General features: G+C 53.2%; 1 protein-coding gene across 3 annotated transcripts in view; it reads left to right on the top strand.

Annotated features, from left to right (window-relative positions):
* Positions 1–18,402, top strand: part of mark4b (MAP/microtubule affinity-regulating kinase 4b) — a 143,478-nt gene that overhangs the window by 55,820 nt on the left and 69,256 nt on the right. For all 3 annotated transcript variants that reach the window (XM_070867735.1, XM_070867733.1, XM_070867734.1), the window contains exons 2-3: positions 2,428–2,625; positions 6,327–6,380. In XM_070867735.1, the coding sequence (XP_070723836.1) occupies positions 2,428–2,625; positions 6,327–6,380 (252 nt within the window). The remainder of the gene's footprint in view (positions 1–2,427; positions 2,626–6,326; positions 6,381–18,402) is intronic.

Here is an 18,402-nt window from a genome sequence, read left to right as displayed (position 1 = left end):
GACCCTGAGCTCGGGGAAATGGAAACCGCCCACGATCGCTAACGCGGGATCACTGGTAGTGTGTGTGTATCTGCCTGCCTGTGTGTGTGTGTGTGTGCGCGCGCCTGCCTGTGTGTGTGTGCGCGTGCCTGCCTGTGTGTGTGTGTGTGTGCGCGCCTGCCTGTGTGTGTGTGTGCGCGCCTGCCTGTGTGTGTGTGTGCGCGCCTGCCTGTGTGTGTGTGTGTGTGTGTGTGTGTGTGTGTGCGCGCCTGCCTGTGTGTGTGTGCGCGCCTGCCTGTGTGTGCGCGTGCCTGCCTGTGTGTGTGCGCGTGCCTGCCTGTGTGTGTGCGCGTGCCTGCCTGCATGTGTGTGCGCGCCTGCCTGCGTGCGTGCGTGCGCGCGCTGCCTGCCTGCGTGCGCCTGCCTGCCTGCGTGCGCGCGCCTGCCTGCCTGTGTGTGTACGTGTGCGCGCGCCTGCCTGTGTGTGTACGTGTGCGCGCGCCTGCCTGTGTGTGTACGTGTGCGCGCGCCTGCCTGTGTGTGTGCGTGTGCGCCTGCCTGCGTGTGTGTGTGTGTGTGTGTGTGTGTGTGCGCGCGCGCCTGCCTGTGCATGTGCATCTGCCCGTCTCTGCATGCCTGGGTCTCCGTCTCTGCCCGCGTACCTCTGCGTCTGTCTTTGTGTGTGTGTGTCTGTCTCTCTCTCTCACTCTCTCTCTGCTGAAGACAGTATCAGCCTCGGCAGTGTCGCCCCCCCCTTGGTCAAATAGACAGCCGCCACTATCTGGAACCCGTGCATGCGCATGCCGGCGAGCTCCTGCAGTAATTTGGCCCCGCTGGGTCGGGGCCACAGAGCTGTGTTTGGGAGAGACCACTGGGGGAGGGGTGGGAGAGCGCAAAGAGCAAAAGCGGAAAAGCAAAACAAGCTTCTGCCGATTGAGAGGGCAAAGGTCAGAGATGGTGATGTGGTGAATTTGCCAGACAGCGTTGCGCTTGTCAGGGGGTCCCTGAATGTCAGCCCAGCAATGCTCGGTTAATGATTCACACAGCAATGTGACGATGACCAGATCATCAGCTGCAGTGATGTTGATTGAGGGATAAATATTGGCCCCAGGACACTGGGGAGAACTCCCCTGCTCTTCTTCCAAATAGCGGTCATGGGATCTTTTACGTCCACCTGTGAGGAAAGACGGGGTCTCTGTTTAACGTCTCATCCGAAAGACGGCACCTCCGACAGTGCAGCACTCCCTCAGCACTGCACTGGGAGTGTCCGCCTAGATTTTTGTGCTCAAGTCCCTGGAGTGGGACTCGAACCCACAACCTTCTGACTCAGAGGCGAGAGAGAGTGCTGCCCACTGAGCCCCGGCTGACACTTGGAATAGATGCAGGAACTGAAAAAAATAAACCACTTTAAGAAGCAGCTGAATGCTGTGATGAGAGGAGTCTGTATTTGTTTCCGATTGGACTCTGAAAGATCTCTCGACCTGTGACCTCCTCCAGTCTCCACAGCCCCCGAGATGTCTGCGCTCCTCCAATTCTGCCCTCCTGAGCATCCCTGATTATAATCGCTCAACCATCGGTGGCCGTGCCTTCTGTTGCCTGGGCCCCAAGCTCTGGAACTCCCTCCCTAAGCCTCTCCACCTCTCTACCTCTCTTTCCTCCTTCAAGACACTCCTTAAAACCGACCTCTTGGACCATCATCATCATAGGCAGTCCCTCGGAATCGAGGAAGACTTGCTTCCACTCTTAACATGAGTCCTCAGGTTGCTGAACAGTCCAATACGAGAACCACAGTCCCCGTCACAGGTGGGACAGACAGTGGTTGAGGGAAGGGGAGGGTGGGACAGGTTTGCCGCACGCTCCTTCCGCTGCCTGCGCTTGGTTTCTGCACGCTCTCGGCGACGAGACTCGAGGTGCTCAGCGCCCTCCCGGATGCACTTCCTCCACTTAGGGCGGACTGGTCTTTGGGCCAGGGACTCCCAGGTGCCGGTGGGGATGTTGCACTTTATCAGGGAGGCTTTGAGGGTGGTCCCTTGTAACGTTTCCTCTGCCCACCTTTGGCTCGTTTGCCGTGAAGGAGTTCCGAGTAGAGCGCTTGTTTTGGGAGTCTCATGTCTGGGGGCATGCGGACAATGTGGCCCCGCCCAGCGGAGCTGGTCGAGTGTGGTCAGTGCTTCGATGCCGGGGATGTTGGGCCTGGTCGAGGACGCTGACGTTGGTGCGTCTGTCCTCCCAGGGGGATTTGCAGGATCTTGCGGAGGCATCGTTGGTGGTGTTTCTCCTGGGAAGCGTCTTGGGATGTTTCACTGCGGCGAAGGTGCTATATAAACGCGAGTTGTTGTTGTTGTACGTCGATGTCGGGTGTTGGATAATCTGGGCAGCGACGCCCAGACGGGTCGGGTGTTGTGAATCGAACCGCTCGCTGAACGTCTCTCCCCTTTGTGCCCTCAGCATCCCTCACACATGGAGAGCCGGTCGGAGAGAGGCTCCACCTGGTCCAGCCGCTCCCTGGGGGCGCGCTGTCGCAACTCCATCGCCTCCTGCACCGACGAGCAGCCCCACATCGGCAACTACCGGCTGCTCAAAACCATCGGCAAAGGCAACTTCGCCAAAGTCAAGCTGGCCCGGCACATCCTGACCAGCCGCGAGGTGAGAGGGGGGCGGGGCCTGCGGCTGGGGGAGGGCGGGGCCTGCGGCTGGGGGAGGGCGGGGCCTGCCGCTGGGGGGGGGGGGGCCTGCGGCTGGGGGAGGGCGGGGCCTGCCGCTGGGGGAGGGGCGGGGAGCAGGTCTGCGTCTCTCAATGCTGCTTCCACCTCACTCTTTGCTTCTCCTACTCTTGCTCTCCGTCTCCCCCACACTCTCTCTCTCTCTCTCTCTCTCCTCCCCCATTCTCTCTCTCTCCTCCCCCATTCTCTCTCTCTCCTACCCCATTTTCTCTCTCTCTTCCCCACTCTCTCTCTCTCTCTCCTCCCCGCTCGCGCTCTCTCCTCCCCCGCTCTCTCTCTCTCCTCCCCCGCTCTCTCTCTCTCCTCCCCCGCTCTCTCTCTCTCCTCCCCCGCTCTCTCTCTCTCCTCCCCCGCTCTCTCTCTCTCCTCCCCCGCTCTCTCTCTCTCCTCCCCCGCTCTCTCTCTCTCCTCCCCCGCTCTCTCTCTCTCCTCCCCCGCGCTCTCTCTCTCCTCCCCCGCTCTCTCTCTCTCCTCCCCCGCTCTCTCTCTCTCCTCCCCGCTCGCTCTCTCTCCTCCCCCGCTCGCTCGCTCTCTCTCCTCTCTCTCTCTCTCTCTCCTCCCTCTCTCTCCTCCCCTCTCTCTCCTCCCCCTCTCTCTCTCTCTCCACCCCCACTCTCTCTCTCTCTCTCTCTCTCTCCTCCCCCACTCTCTCGCTCTCTCTCTCTCTCTCCTCCCCCACTCTCTCTCTCTCTCTCTCTCTCCTCCCCCATCTCTCTCTCTCTCTCTCTCTCTCTCTCTCCCTCCCCCACTCTCTCTCTCGCTCCGCCCCACCCTCTCTCTCTCTCTCTCTCCCCACTCTCTCTCTCTCTCTCTCTCTCTCTCTCTCTCTCTCTCTCTCTCTTCCTCCCCCTCTCTCTCTCTCTCTCCTCCCCCACTCTCTCTCTCGCTCCTCCCCACCCACTCTCTCTCTCTCTCCTCCCCACCCACTCTCTCTCTCGCTCTCTCTCTCTCTCTCCTCCCCCACTCTCTCTCTCTCCTCCCCCACTCTCTCTCTCGCTCCGCCCCACCCTCTCTCTCTCTCTCTCTTCCCCACTCTCTCTCTCTCTCTCTCTCTCTCTCTCTCTCTCTCTCCTCCCCCACTCTCTCTCTCTCCTCCCCCACTCTCTTCTCTCTCCTCCCCCACTCTCTCTCTCGCTCCTCCCCACCCACTCTCTCTCTCTCCTCCCCTCGCTCTCTCTCTCTCTCCTCCCCTCGCTCTCTCTCTCTCTCTCTCTCTCTCTCTCTCTCTCTCTCTCTCACACACGCTGTTGCAATCACTTTTATCTTGACACTATGTTTCCCCGGGGACAGCAAGGCCGAGTTTATAAGGAAAACAGCAGCGCCAGCATTTCTGTTCCGTTTCTAATCACAGCGTGATGTACTTACACCGTCTCCAACCCACTCATTCCCAGGCCCGTTCCTCCCTCGGCCTCCCCCAGCCCGCGGCGCGAAGGCCTGCAAACCCCGAGCAGGGCCTGGGCGTGGTTTACCTCACCCCCTCCAGGGACCTGGCACTGTTGATCCTGGAAGAACTTCTCGGGCCTGCAGTGAGGGTCTGCGACTGATGGACAGGGGTCACCGTCTCGAGCGTTGAACGGACGCAGGCAGAGACCCTGTGCTTTTGTTCAGTATTGGGGAGGGGATGGTTCCTTTTTAATTCATTCACGGTTTATGGGCCTCGCTGGCAAGGATGGCATTTAGTGCCTTGGAGAAGAAAGGTTGAGCAGGTTGGGCCTGTACTCATTGGAGTTTAGAAGAATGAGAGGTGACCTTATTGAAACGTACAAGTTTATGAGGGGGCTGGACAGGGTAGATGCAGAGAGGATGTTTTCCTCGTGGGGGAATCTAGAACTAGGGGGCATAGTCTCAGCATAAGGGGTCACCATTTAAAACGGAGATGAGGAGGAATTTCTTCTCGGGGTCATGAATTTGTGGAATTCTCTGCCCCAGAGAGCTGTGGAGGCTGGGTCATTGGATATATTTAAGGTGGAGATAGACAGATTTTTGAACGATAAGGAGTCAAGGGTTATGGGGAGCGGGCGGGGAAGTGGAGTTGAGGCCAGGATCAGATCAGCCATGATCTTATTGAATGGCGGAGCAGGCTCGAGGGGCCGAATGGCCGACTCCTGCTCCTATTTCTTATGTTCTTATGTAGAAGGTGGTGGTGAGCCGCCTTCTTGAACCGCTGCAGTCAGTGTGGTGAAGGTGCTCCCACTGTGCTGTTAGGGAGGGAGTTCCAGGATTGTGACCCAGCGACTATGAAGGAACGGCCGATATATTTCCAAGTCGGGATGGTGTGTGACTGGGAGGGGAACGTGGAGGTGGTGGTGTTCCCATGCGCCTGCTGCCCTTGTCCTTCTAGGTGGGCAGAGGTCGCGGGTTTGGGAAGCGAGCAGAACAGGGGGACGGGATCAATTGCAAAGTATTGATTTAGGATGATGCCAAGCTTGGCTCCAAAAAGCCTGTAAATTGCAAAAGAGCGGGGAGAAACTGGGGAGGAGAGGAACTTGACAGCTTTGAGTGCCGGGAAAGAGTACGTTAGAGTAGGAAATGGAGGAATGAGATTTGAATTTAGAGCAGATCATAGGAATTGGGAGCAGTAGGCCATTTGGCCCCTCGAGCCTGCTCCGCCATTCAATAAGATCATGGCTGATCTGATCCTGGCCTCAACTCCACTTTCCCACCCGATCCCCATATCCCTTGATTCCCTTAATATCCAAAAATCTATCGATCTCAGCCTTGAATATACTCAACGACTGAGCCTCCACAGCCCTCTGGGGCAGAGAATTACAAAGATTCACCACCCTCCGATTGAAAAAAATTCCTCCTCGTCTCAGTCCTAAATGGCCGACCCCTTATCCTGAGACTGTGAGACCTCTGGTTCTAGACTCTCCAGCCCGGGGGGAAACATCCTCCCTGCATCTACCCTGTCAATCCCCCCTCAGAAACTTGTACGTTTCAATGAGATCACCTCATTCTTCGCAACTCCAGAGAGTATCGGCCCAATCTACTCAATCTCTCCTCCTGGGACAACCCTCTCATCCCAGGAATCAATCTAGCGAACCTCTGTTGCACCCCCTCCAAGACAAGTGTACCCTTCCTTCGATAAGGAGACCAAAACTGCGCACAGTACTCCAGGTGTGGTCTCACCAAGGCCCTGTACAATTGTAGCAAGACTTCCTTACTCTTGTACTCCAACCCCCTGGCAACGAAGGCCAACAGGCCATTTGCCTTCCTTCCTGCTCGCTGTACCTGCATGCTAGCTTTCTGTGATTGGTGTACAAGGACACCCAGGTCCCTCTGAATATCAACACTGACCAGTCTCTCTCCTTTTCTGCTATTCTGTTCTATCTACCAAAGTGGATTCAAGTGTGTTAATTCAATGGAACTAATTGTAGACGCTACGATGAAATAATTAGATGCACGGGACTCTCTGGGTGGTTTTGCTCATTCAGATACCTGCTGTTGAGAGAAATGGTTTCCCATTGGATCAGGCTGTGGGCCTATTGAGTGACCCCCACCGATCTGCCGACCCTTGAACTCCCCAGGACTGTGTGGCCTGCCTTGTCCTAGGTTGACCTCGTGCCCCTCGGCGAAAGATGCATCACGGCGCGTCTAATTCCGTTTCTTTCCGCTTTGCTCCAGGTTGCAATAAAAATTATTGACAAAACCCAACTGAACCCGACAAGTCTACAAAAGGTAGGAGAAGACGGCTTTTGGTTACTGTGCAAATCCTGTGTGTTGGGTGTTGGAGAGGAACGCGGTGGGACCTGGAATGCGGGAACATTTGGTCTCTCCACGGGGTGCCCCTCCTACCTCGAGTGACCTTGCCTCCTCTCAAATAATCCCAATCCAAGTCTTTACTGATTATCCAAATCGAGATTGTCTGGAGGGCCTGTGGGGGAGGAGGGTCTGGAGGCCGGTGTAGGGGGTGAGGGCCGCCTGGAGGCCTCTGTGTTGTGGGGGGGGGGGGGGTCTGGAGGCCTCTGTGGGGGTGGGCGGGGTCTGGAGGCTTCTGTGGGGGTGGGCGGGGTCTGGAGGCTTCTGTGGGGTGGAGGGGGGTTCTGGAGGCCTCTTGGGGGGGGGGGGGGGGGGGGGGTCTGGAGGCCTCTGTGGGGAGGGTCTGGAGGTCTATGGGGGCCTGAAGCCTCGAGTTCTTAAAGCCCACAAATGTCATCATTGATTGAGAAGAATGTGATGCTCAGGGTGGCCCCACCAACGTTGAGGAAGACGCTGAGGATTTTTGCGAGCTGTCAGTTGGGGGAAGACGGGGAAGAAAGGTCTCGGTTGAACCGTTATTGCAGGGTAAGGCTGGGGACATTTGATGGTTTGATTGTGTTGACGAGGGATTCAGCAACGTGTCGGTCGGGCTGTCTGTCGCTGTGCCTGTGCTGATCGTAAACAGCTGGGAAAGTGCTTTTGATCAAAACTTTTCACATTGATTATCAATTAGTGTGTCTGGTTCAGTCCTCGGAAAGCTCCATGGTAACCAGTTATTGCCATAGACCAACCCTTCTGGAAACTTCCGTCAGAACAGTTTGCTCACAGATACCCGGGCGTGAGTTACAGGCTGGGATCTAATCGAGGGGTTCGGGGGGTTTATATATAGAATAATGAATACCCGGGAGTGAGTTACAGGCTGGAATCTAATCGAGGGGTTCAGGGGGTTTATATATAGAATAACAGATACCCGGGAGTGAGTTACAGGCTGGAATCTAATCGAGGGGTTGGGTGGGTTTAGATATAGAATAACAGATACCCGGGAGTGAGTTACAGGCTGGAATCTAATCGAGGGGTTCGGGGGGTTTATATATAGAATAACAGATACCCGGGAGTAAGTTACAGGCTGGAATCTAATCGAGGGGTTCGGGGGGTTTATATATAGAATAATGAATGCCCGGGAGTGAGTTACAGGCTGGAATCTAATCGAGGGGTTCAGGGGGTTTATATATAGAATAACAGATACCCGGGAGTGAGTTACAGGCTGGAATCTAATCGAGGGGTTCGGGGGCTTTATATATAGAATAACAGATACCCGGGAGTGAGTTACAGGCTGGAATCTAATCGAGGGGTTCGGGGGGTTTATATATAGAATAACGGATACCCGGGAGTGAGTTACAGGCTGGAATCTAATCGAGGGGTTGGGTGGGTTTAGATATAGAATAACAGATACCCGGGAGTGAGTTACAGGCTGGAATCTAATCGAGGGGTTCGGGGGGTTTATATATAGAATAACAGATACCCGGGAGTAAGTTACAGGCTGGAATCTAATCGAGGGGTTCGGGGGTTTATATATAGAATAATGAATACTCGGGAGTGAGTTTCAGGCTGGAATCTAATCGAGGGGTACGGGGGGTTTATATATAGAATAACGGATATCCGGGAATGAGTTACAGGCTGGGATCTAATCGAGGGGTTCGGGGGCTTTATATATATAGAATAACGGATACCCGGGAGTGAGTTACAGGCTGGAATCTAATCGAGGGGTTCGGGGGCTTTATATATAGAATAACGGATACCCGGGAGTGAGTTACAGGCTGGAATCTAATCGAGGGGTTCGGGGGCTTTATATATAGAATAACAGATACCCGGGAGTAAGTTACAGGCTGGAATCTAATCGAGGGGTTCGGGGGCTTTATATATAGAATAACGTATACCTGGGAGTGCTGTGTTTCCTATACTTCAACAGTAACGACACGTCAAAAAGTACTTCATTGGCTGTAAAGCGCATCGGAACCTCCTGTGGTCCTGAAAGGCGCTATAGAAATGCATGTTTGCTCTTTGCTTTACATCATTCTGGGCGTCTGATAGTGATCTGCCTTGTACATTTTCCGTGATGGCGTGGCACTTTTAGGAGTCTGCAGATGATGTGAAGGGGTGCCGACACAATGGGCAGGGCTGGGAACCAATGTGGATCGTTTTAAATGCTAGTCCAGGGAGCCGGGTGGGACAGAGGGGGAAAAAAATCTCCCGTCCCTGTGGTGCATTGTGTCTCGAGATGTCGGGGGGGAGGGGTGAGAAAGACCGAGCGAGAGAGAGAGAGAGAACACAAGAATGCGTCATTGAAACGAGTTCCTCTATGACCTTGTCTGACCTTTATTGGTCAGGCAAACAAAGGGCAGCCTCTCTCTCGGGGGGGTCCTGTTTCTCTGGCATTGCCATGTATGGACGCGTCTTGAGCGGGGAGCTGCGTCACGTGACCCGCCGCAAACTTCAACACAAACCCCCCCCCCCACACTCTGCAGTGTTGACTGTAGAGAGTTGTCAGACCCTAGGGAGTGAGGGGGTACCATTAACCATTGAAAGGCAGCTGTGGCCTGTTTAGGGTCTCCGCCCCTCTGCCTATTGATCGGGGGGGCCGTCTGGCAATTTGTAAAGTGGGGGGGCGGGGGGAGGAGACATAAGAACAGAAGAATTAGGAACAGGAGTGGGCCATCTAGCCCCTCGAGCCTGCTCCGCCATTCAACAAGATCATGGCTGATCTGGCCGTGGACTCAGCTCCACTTACCCGCCCGCTCCCCGTAACCCTCAATTCCCTTATTGGTTAAAAATCTATCGATCTGTGACTTGAATACATTCAATGAGCCAGCCTCAACTGCTTCCTTGGGCAGTGAATTCCACAGATTCACAACCCTCTGGGAGAAGAAATTCCTTCTCAACTCGGTTTTAAATTGGCTCCCCCGTATTTTGAGGCTGTGCCCCCTAGTTCTAGTCTCCCCGATCAGTGGAAACAACCTCTCTGCCTCTATCTTGTCTATCCCTTTCATTATTTTAAATGTTTCTATACGATCACCCCTCATCCTTCTGAACTCCAACGAGTAAAGACCCAGTCTACTCAATCTATCATCATAAGGTAACCCCCTCATCTCCGGAATCAGCCTAGTGAATCATCTCTCTACCCCCTCCAAAGCTAGTATATCCTTCCTTAAGTAAGGTGACCAAAACTGCACGCAGTACTCCAGGTGCGGCCTCACCAATACCCTGTACAGTTGCAGCAGGACCTCCCTGCTTTTGTACTCCATCCCTCGCGCAATGAAGGCCAACATTCCATTCGCCTTCCTGATTACCTGCTGCACCTGCAAACTTGAACAACTTCTCTGTAAACGCCCAGGGCTGGCCTTTTTTTTTCTGTTTTCGGGAGGGGCGGGAAAGTTAGCGGCCAGGAGGAGTTTGCGCTTCGGTGAGGGAGTTTTGGGCAGCTGGGCCCTGTGTCAGTAGGGGGCGCGGCACCGAAGCAGGAGCAGGTGAATTATTATTCGCCTCCCTGGTGGCTGAGCCTGCGGCTGGAGACCAGCAGTGACTTCCAGCCCCAGGACAGCCAGGACACAGCCGGATGAAATCTCCGACATCCATTGCAAAATTCGAAAGAGCTTGGGCAGAATCCATCTCCCAAAGTTTTCTTTGAACATCTACCGTGCGTTCGACGGCAGTGAAAAGGGACGTCGTCGAGGTCCAGGCCGGTGATTGGAGCGCGGGCAGGTTCCGAAGGAGCGGCGAGAGACTGTAGAGGGACGTGATCGGGCCCCAGGAGAGGCGCGAGTTCGGGGCCCGGAAGAGGCGAGGGCCCCAGGGGGCAGCACGGGCCCAGCCCACACTGTGCGATATGTGTGCGCACTGGGCCCGTGCAGCAGAGCTGGTCTCCAGTCGACCTGGTTAACCCTTGCCACTGGACCAAGACCTCGCTCTGTCAAGCCCCGTGTGGTGGCTGGTGTGCAATGGTCACCCCACGTTAAAACAATCCACCCACAGGCATCTTCCACCCTTCGGGATGTAGTTCGGGATCCGGAATATTAGGTCCTTCGTTGAAACATCTGGGAACTTTTTGACGTGGAAGCAAGTCATCCTCGATTCGAGGGACTGCCGATGATGATGATGATGATGTACACCCCTCGGCGCGAGGACGGGAAACTCCCGCGCTAAAGTGCCGGGCCGGAGCTCTCCGGGAGATGCCGGCGGGGGGGAGGAGGGGATGACTGTGGGGGAAAAAAAATCCACACAAACATTGCCTTCACGGCGCAAATCGGCAAAAGAACAAACGCTCGTGCTTGCGCGCCGAGTAATTTACCATCCCTCGCCCGCGCCCCCCCCCCCCCCCGCCCGCTGTGTCGGACCGCGCCGATTTCCCAGGCGGTCGTTGCGGGCGCGCGATTCCGGGCGGACGGGTCGGGCAGAGGTCCAAACTCGCGGCGGTGTCGCGACCGGAGGCGTATGTTGCACACCGGACGCGGTTCTCCGCCCCCCCCCCCCCCCCCCCCCTGGCCGGTGCTACTCAGGGTCGCCGCCAAACCCGACCGAAGGGGGCGCGGGAGACCCTCACCGCCACCGTTCACGCCACACCAGGGCAAAACCCCGAGCGCAACGGACTGGAAAGTCCAGCCGCCCCATTTTCTCTCTTAGAAACATAGAAACATAGAAAATAGGTGCAGGAGTAGGCCATTCGGCCCTTCTAGCCTGCACCGCCATTCAATAAGTTCATGGCTGAACATTCAACTTCAGTACCCCATTCCTGCTTTCTCGCCATACCCCTTGATTCCCCTAGTAGTAAGGACTTCATCTAACTCCTTTTGCGTCCCGAGAGAGGGAGACATTCGGGTCGTATTCGGGTTTCCCCCCCCCTCCCCCCCCACCCCCACCTCCCCCCCATGAGTTTCCAGCTCCAGGTGTGGTGTCAGCTGTGGCTCAGTGGGCAGCACTCTCTCTCGCCTCTGAGTCAGAAGGTTGTGGGTTCAAGTCCCACTCCAGGGACTTGAGCACAGAAATCTAGGCCGACACTCCCAGTGCAGTGCTGAGGGAGTGCCGCACTGTCGGAGGAGGCAGTACTGAGGGAGCGCCGCACTGTCGGAGGAGGCAGTACTGAGGGAGCGCCGCACTGTCGGAGGGGCAGTGCTGAGGGAGCGCCTCGCTGTCGGAGGGGCAGTGCTGAGGGAGCCCCGCACTGTCAGAGGACCAGTGCTGAGGGAGCGCTGCACTGTCGGAGGGGCAGTGCTGAGGGAGCCCCGCACTGTCGGAGGGCCAGTGCTGAGGGAGCCCCGCACTTTCGGAGGTGCCGTCTTTCGGATGAGACGTTAAATCGAGGCCCCGTCTGCGCCCTGAGGTGAACGTAAAAGATCTCATGGCCACTATTTCGAAGAAGAGCAGAGGAGTTTTCCCCTGTGTCCTGGGGCCAATATTTATCCCTCAATCAACATCATAAAAACAGATTATCTGGGTCATTATCACATTGCTGTTTGTGGGAGCTTGCTGTGCACAAATTGGCTGCCGCGTTTCCCACATTACAACAGTGACTACACTTCAAGAGTACTTCATTGGCTGTAAAGCGCTTTGGGACGTCCGGTGGTCGTGAAAGACGCTATATAAATGCAAGTCTTTTGGTAACGCACCTGTGAAGCACTTTGGGACCTGTCACTGCGTGCAAGGCGCCGTGTAAATGCAATTGGTTGTTGGAGTTCTTGGACGGAGTCTGGGACTCGGGAAGTCAGGGACAGAGGGACAGAGAGACACACACACATGGAAAGGGACACACACACACACACACACACACACACACACACAGACGAGGGCCATTTGCAGCTTGCAATCCCAGGTAGGGGTGGCAGGGTTGGGGAAGTGATCCAGCCGTCCGTATACCTGGGCTCAGGAAAGTGGCAAATCAGCCCGGTTTGCAGCTCCCGATTGGTCGGCTGCCGAGACAGCGTGCGTGCCTCAGACTGGGCTGTGACGCTCCCCATGGTTGAATATCCGATGCCGACAGAAGTTGCCACCTTGGGACAGGAAGGAGCGGGTTGTTTTTAAACCGTGCAAAGCCATTGTTTGTTTTAAATTTTTAAATATTTGCTGGTTATCAGTTAGCGCTGGGTTAAGCAGTTGATTTTCTTTGTTCTCCTTTATTTCTGTCATAAAGATATCCAATTCAAACGTCTCGTTTGTGTAAATAAGGAAGCACAAGATGAGAATCAGTCTCTTCCTGTTTTGCTGCGACTCAACCCCTCGGGTCCTTTGATGACTGAGTGCGTCATCAGCAAATGCCATTCCAAAATAGGGACTGCACTCCAGCAAGCTGCTTCACCGAGAAAGGGGGGCCTGATCTTCCTGCACACAATTTGCCTTCAATCTGTGTTCAGATCAATACTGCCCCCCCGACACACACACACATTGGGACATAGGGACAGGGACACACACACACACCGACACCTACCCACACACACAGATACACACACACACACACACACACACATGCTGGCTCTCACACACACACACGCTCGCTCTCTCACACACACACACGCTCGCTCTCTCACACACACACACACGCTCGCTCACACACACACACACACGCGCTCTCTCTCACACACACACACACACACACACACACGCTCTCTCACACACTCACACACGCTCTCTCTCTCACACACACACGCTCTCTCTCACACACACACGCGCTCTCTCACACACACACGCTCTCTCACACACACACACACACACACACACACACACACACACACACACGCTCTCTCACACACGCTCGCTCTCACACACACACGCTCGCTCTCTCACACACACACGCTCGCTCTCTCACACACACACGCTCACACACACACACACGCTCTCTCTCTCACACACACACACACACACACACACACACACACACACCACACAGACACACACACGCTCTCTCACACACGCTCGCTCTCACACACACACGCTCGCTCTCTCACACACACACGCTCGCTCTCACACACACACGCTCACACACACACACACGCTCTCTCTCTCACACACACACACACGCTCACACACACACACACACGCTCTCTCTCTCTCACTCACACACACACACACACACCACGCACACACACACGCTCTCTCTCACACAGACACACACACGCTCTCTCTCACACACACACACACACGCTCTCTCTCACACACACACACACACGCTCTCTCACACACACACACGCAGTTTAATAGCCGAAAGCATTGGATCAATGAGTGAAGCAGAGGCTGTATTGGTGCTGGGTGTGGTCTCGGCAGAACTGGGAGAGGTCAATGGGATTGACTTTGTTAAAATCCACTGAATGAATTACCCGGCGATTAGAAGCGAAGGAGAGCTTTTATTCGTGTGTTGTATTATTGTGTTTTTCAGACATCATGAGAATACAGGGGCATTTTCAAGAGTAGATTTTGTGTAATGATCCCAATCTGTGCCGTGTTACAGTAGCGGTTAATCCCTCGGGCGTCTGCTATTGGATTCTGCCCTCTCTGGTGGATGGAAAAGATCCCGTGGCACTAGTTCGAAGAAGAGCAGGGGGAGTTCTCCCCGGTGTCCTGGGGCCAATATTTATCCCTCAATCAACATCACAAAAAAAACAGATGTTCTGGGTCATTATCACGTTGCTGTGTGTGGGAGCTTGCTGTGCGCAAATTGGCTGCTGCGTTTCCCACATTACAACAGCGACTACACTTCAAATAGTACTTCATTGGCTGTAAAGCGCTTTGGGATGTCTGGTGGTCGTGAAAGGTGCTATATAAATGCAAGTCTTTCTTTTCTTTTGCGAGTTAATGAGTGAAGCAGAGACCACTCCAACAATTGAGAATGGGGTAGATTGGCATCTGAAGGGATGGGGGGGGGGGATACTGGCTTCCGGAACGTTGTGGGCGGATGGGACTACTGGTCACATGGTGGATAAGGACCAGCCCCGACTAGTTAGGCCGAGTAGCGTGCTTCCCGATTGTCATGTCCACGTCATTCTATGTAAATTCCTTCCCTTTGATTGGAGGCAGAAAAGCAGAAGTGTATGGAAGTGGGAAGAGGCAAGTGTTCTTACACAGGATTACGCGGGATATACGGCACAGAAACAGGCCATTGGGCCCAACCAGTCCATGCCGGCGTTTATGCTCCGCTCGAGCCTCCTCCCGTCTTTCCTCATCTAACTCTATCAGCATAACCCTCTATTTCCTTCTCGTTACAACAGTGACTACACTCCAAAAGTACTTGATTGGCTGTAAAACGCTTTGAGACGTCCGGTGGTTGTGAAAGGCGCTATATAAATCCAAGTCTTTTTTTTTTTCCTTCCCCCATATGCTTGTCCGGCCTCCCCTTAAATGCATCAATACTATTCGCCTCAACCCCTCCCTGTGGCAGCGAGTTCCACATTCTCACCGCTCTCTGGGTAAAGAGGTTTCTCCTGAATTCCCCATTGGATTTCTCGGTGACGATCTTATATTGATGGCCTCTAGTTATGCTCTTCCCCACAAGTGGAAACATTCTCCCTCTGTATCCAGTCTATCAAAACCTTTTAAAGACCTCTATTAGGTCACCCCTCAGCCTTCTTTCAAGCCTGTTCATCCTTTCCTGATAGGTACACCCTCGCATTTCTGGTATCACCCTCGTAAATCTTCTCTGCACCCTCTCCAGTGCCTCTATATCCTTTTTATAATACGGCGACCAGAACTGCACGCAGTACTCCAAGTGTGGTCTAACCAAAGGTTTGATACAGGGTTAGCATAACTTTCCTACTTTTCAATTCTATACCTCGAGAAATAAACCCTAGTTCTTGTTTTTTTTTTAAATGTTGTTAAAGGGGCAAAATTTATTTTCGAAGGGGATTTTCCTCCATCGAAATTCTGATGTTTACCAATAATTCTCCCTCAACTAACATCACTAAGAAAACAGATTATCTGGGTCATTATCACATTGCTGTGTGTGGGAGCTTGCTGTGCGTAAATTGGCTGCTGCGTTTCCCATATTACAACAGTGACTACACTCCAAAAGTACTTCATTGGCTGTAAAGCGCTTTGGGACATCCTGAGGTCGTGAAAGGCGCTATATAAACGCAAGTCTTTCTCACCTGGAAATCTTTGTCATTTGCAAGATGCTGAGAGATCAGGGTTGCTGTGTGATGTTGTGGGGTTTGGTACCATTTAACATAAGAACATAAGAAATAGGAGCAGGAGTCGGCCATTCGGCCCCTCGAGCCTGCTCCGCCATTCAGTGAGATCATGGCTGATCTTAGACCTCAACTCTCCTTCCCCATATCCCTCGATTCCCCGAAACCCCAAAATCTATCGACCTCTGTCTTGAATATATTCAGAGACTGAGCCTCCACAGCCCTCTGGGGCAGAGAATTCCAAAGATTCACCACCCTCTGAGTGAAGAAGTTTCTCCTCATCTCAGTCCTAAATGGCCGACCCCTTATCCTGAGACTGTGTGACACCTGGTTCTAGACTCCCCAGCCCGGGGGAAACATCCTCCCTGCATCTACCCTGTCAAGCCCCTTCAGAGAAGCGATCACTTCTCATTCTTCTAAACTCCAGAGAGTATCGGCCCATTCTGCACAATCTCATCATAAGACAACCCTCTCATCCCAGGGATCAGTCTGGTGAACCTCCGTTGCACCCCCTCCAAGGTAAGTATGTCCTTCCTCGGGTAAGGAGACCCAAACTGTGCACAGTACTCCAGGTGTGGTCTCACCAGGGCCCTGTACAGCTGTAGCAAGACTTCCTTATTCTTGTATTCTATCCCCCTTGCAATAAAGGACAACAGGCCATTTGCCTTCCTTACAGCTTGCTGTACCTGCATGCTAGCTTTCTGTGCCTCTTGCACAAGGGACACCCAAATCTCTCCCAACACCAACATTTACACGTGTCTCACCATTTAACAAATATTCTGTTTTTCTATTTTGCCTCCCAAAGTGAATAAGCTCATATTTCCCCACGTTATACTCCCTCTGCCACCTTGCAGCTTCCTCACGATCCCTGACCCTGCCTTTGTGTGGAAATCCGGAATGTTGCTCCAAGGAGGATCAGGATGCTCTGCCTGTCCCTCTGGCTCCTCACATCCTGTCCCTCACCATATGCACCCCCCTCCACCCCCCCCAATCGCTCGCTCGTTCACTCTCTCCCTCTCTCTCTCTCTCTCTCTCTCTCTGTCTCTGTGTCTCTCTCTCTCTCTCTGTGTCTCTCTCTCTCTCTCTCTTTGTGTCTCTCTCTCTGTGTCTCTCTCTCTCTGTGTGTGTCTCTCTCTCTCTGTCTCTCTCTCTCTTTGTGTCTCTCTCTCTCTCTGTCTCTCTCTCCTGTCTCTCTCTCTCTCTGACTCTCTCTCTCTCTGACTCTCTCTCTCTCTGACTCTGTCTCTGTCTCCTAACTGTCTCTCTCTCTGTCTCTCTCTCTCCATCTCTCTCTCTCTGTCTCTCTCTCTCCATCTCTCTCTCTCTGTCTCTCCATCTCTCTCCCTCTGTTAACAAATATGATGTGATTGGGATTACAGAGACGTGGCTCCAGGATGATCAGGGCTGGGAACTCAACATTCAGGGGTATTCAACATTCAGGAAGGATAGAATAAAAGGAAAAGGAGGTGGGGTAGCATTGCTGGTTAAAGAGGAGATTAATGCAATAGTTAGGAAAGACATTAGCTTGGATGATGTGGAATCTATATGGGTAGAGCTGCAGAACACCAAAGGGCAAAAAACGTTAGTAGGAGTTGTGTACAGACCTCCAAACAGTAATAGGGATGTTGGGGAGGGCATCAAACAGGAAATTAGGGGTGCATGCAATAAAGGTGTAGCAGTTATAATGGGTGACTTTAATATGCACATAGATTGGGCTAGCCAAACTGGAAGCAATACGGTGGAGGAGGATTTCCTGGAGTGCATAAGGGATGGTTTTCTAGACCAATATGTTGAGGAACCAACTAGGGGGGAGGCCATCTTAGACTGGGTGTTGTGTAATGAGAGAGGATTAATTAGCAATCTCATTGTGCGAGGCCCCTTGGGGAAGAGTGACCATAATATGGTGGAATTCTGCATTAGGATGGAGAATGAAACAGTAATTTCAGAGACCATGGTCCAGAACTTAAAGAAGGGTAACTTTGAAGGTATGAGGCGTGAATTGGCTAGGATAGATTGGCGAATGATACTTAAGGGGTTGACTGTGGATGGGCAATGGCAGACATTTAGAGACCGCATGGATGAAGTACAACAATTGTACATTCCTGTCTGGCGTAAAAATAAAAAGGGGAAGGTGGCTCAACCGTGGCTATCTAGGGAAATCAGGGATAGTATTAAAGCCAAGGAAGTGGCATACAAATTGGCCAGAAATAGCAGCGAACCTGGGGACTGGGAGAAATTTAGAACTCAGCAGAGGAGGACAAAGGGTTTGATTAGGACAGGGAAAATGGAGTACGAGAAGAAGCTTGCAGGGAACATTAAGGCGGATTGCAAAAGTTTCTATAGGTATGTAAAGAGAAAAAGGTTGGTGAAGACAAACGTAGGTCCCCTGCAGTCAGAATCAGGGGAAGTCATAACGGGGAACAAAGAAATGGCGGATCAATTGAACAAGTACTTTGGTTCGGTATTCACTAAGGAGGATACAAACAACCTTCCGGATATAAAAGGGGTCAGAGGGTCTAGTAAGGAAGAGGAACTGAGGGAAATCTTTATTAGTCGGGAAATTGTGTTGGGGAAATTGATGGGATTGAAGGCCGATAAATCCCCAGGGCCTGATGGCCTGCATCCTAGAGTACTTAAGGAGGTGGCCTTGGAAATAGCGGATGCATTGACAGTCATTTTCCAACATTCCATTGACTCTGGATCAGTTCCTATGGAGTGGAGGGTAGCCAATGTAACCCCACTTTTTAAAAAAGGAGGGAGAGAGAAAACAGGGAATTATAGACCGGTCAGCCTGACCTCAGTAGTGGGTAAAATGATGGAATCAATTATTAAGGATG

This window comes from Pristiophorus japonicus, chromosome 26 (assembly GCF_044704955.1).
Source record: "Pristiophorus japonicus isolate sPriJap1 chromosome 26, sPriJap1.hap1, whole genome shotgun sequence".
Lineage (NCBI taxonomy): Eukaryota > Metazoa > Chordata > Chondrichthyes > Pristiophoridae > Pristiophorus > Pristiophorus japonicus.
This window is presented reverse-complemented; position numbering and strand designations above follow the sequence as displayed.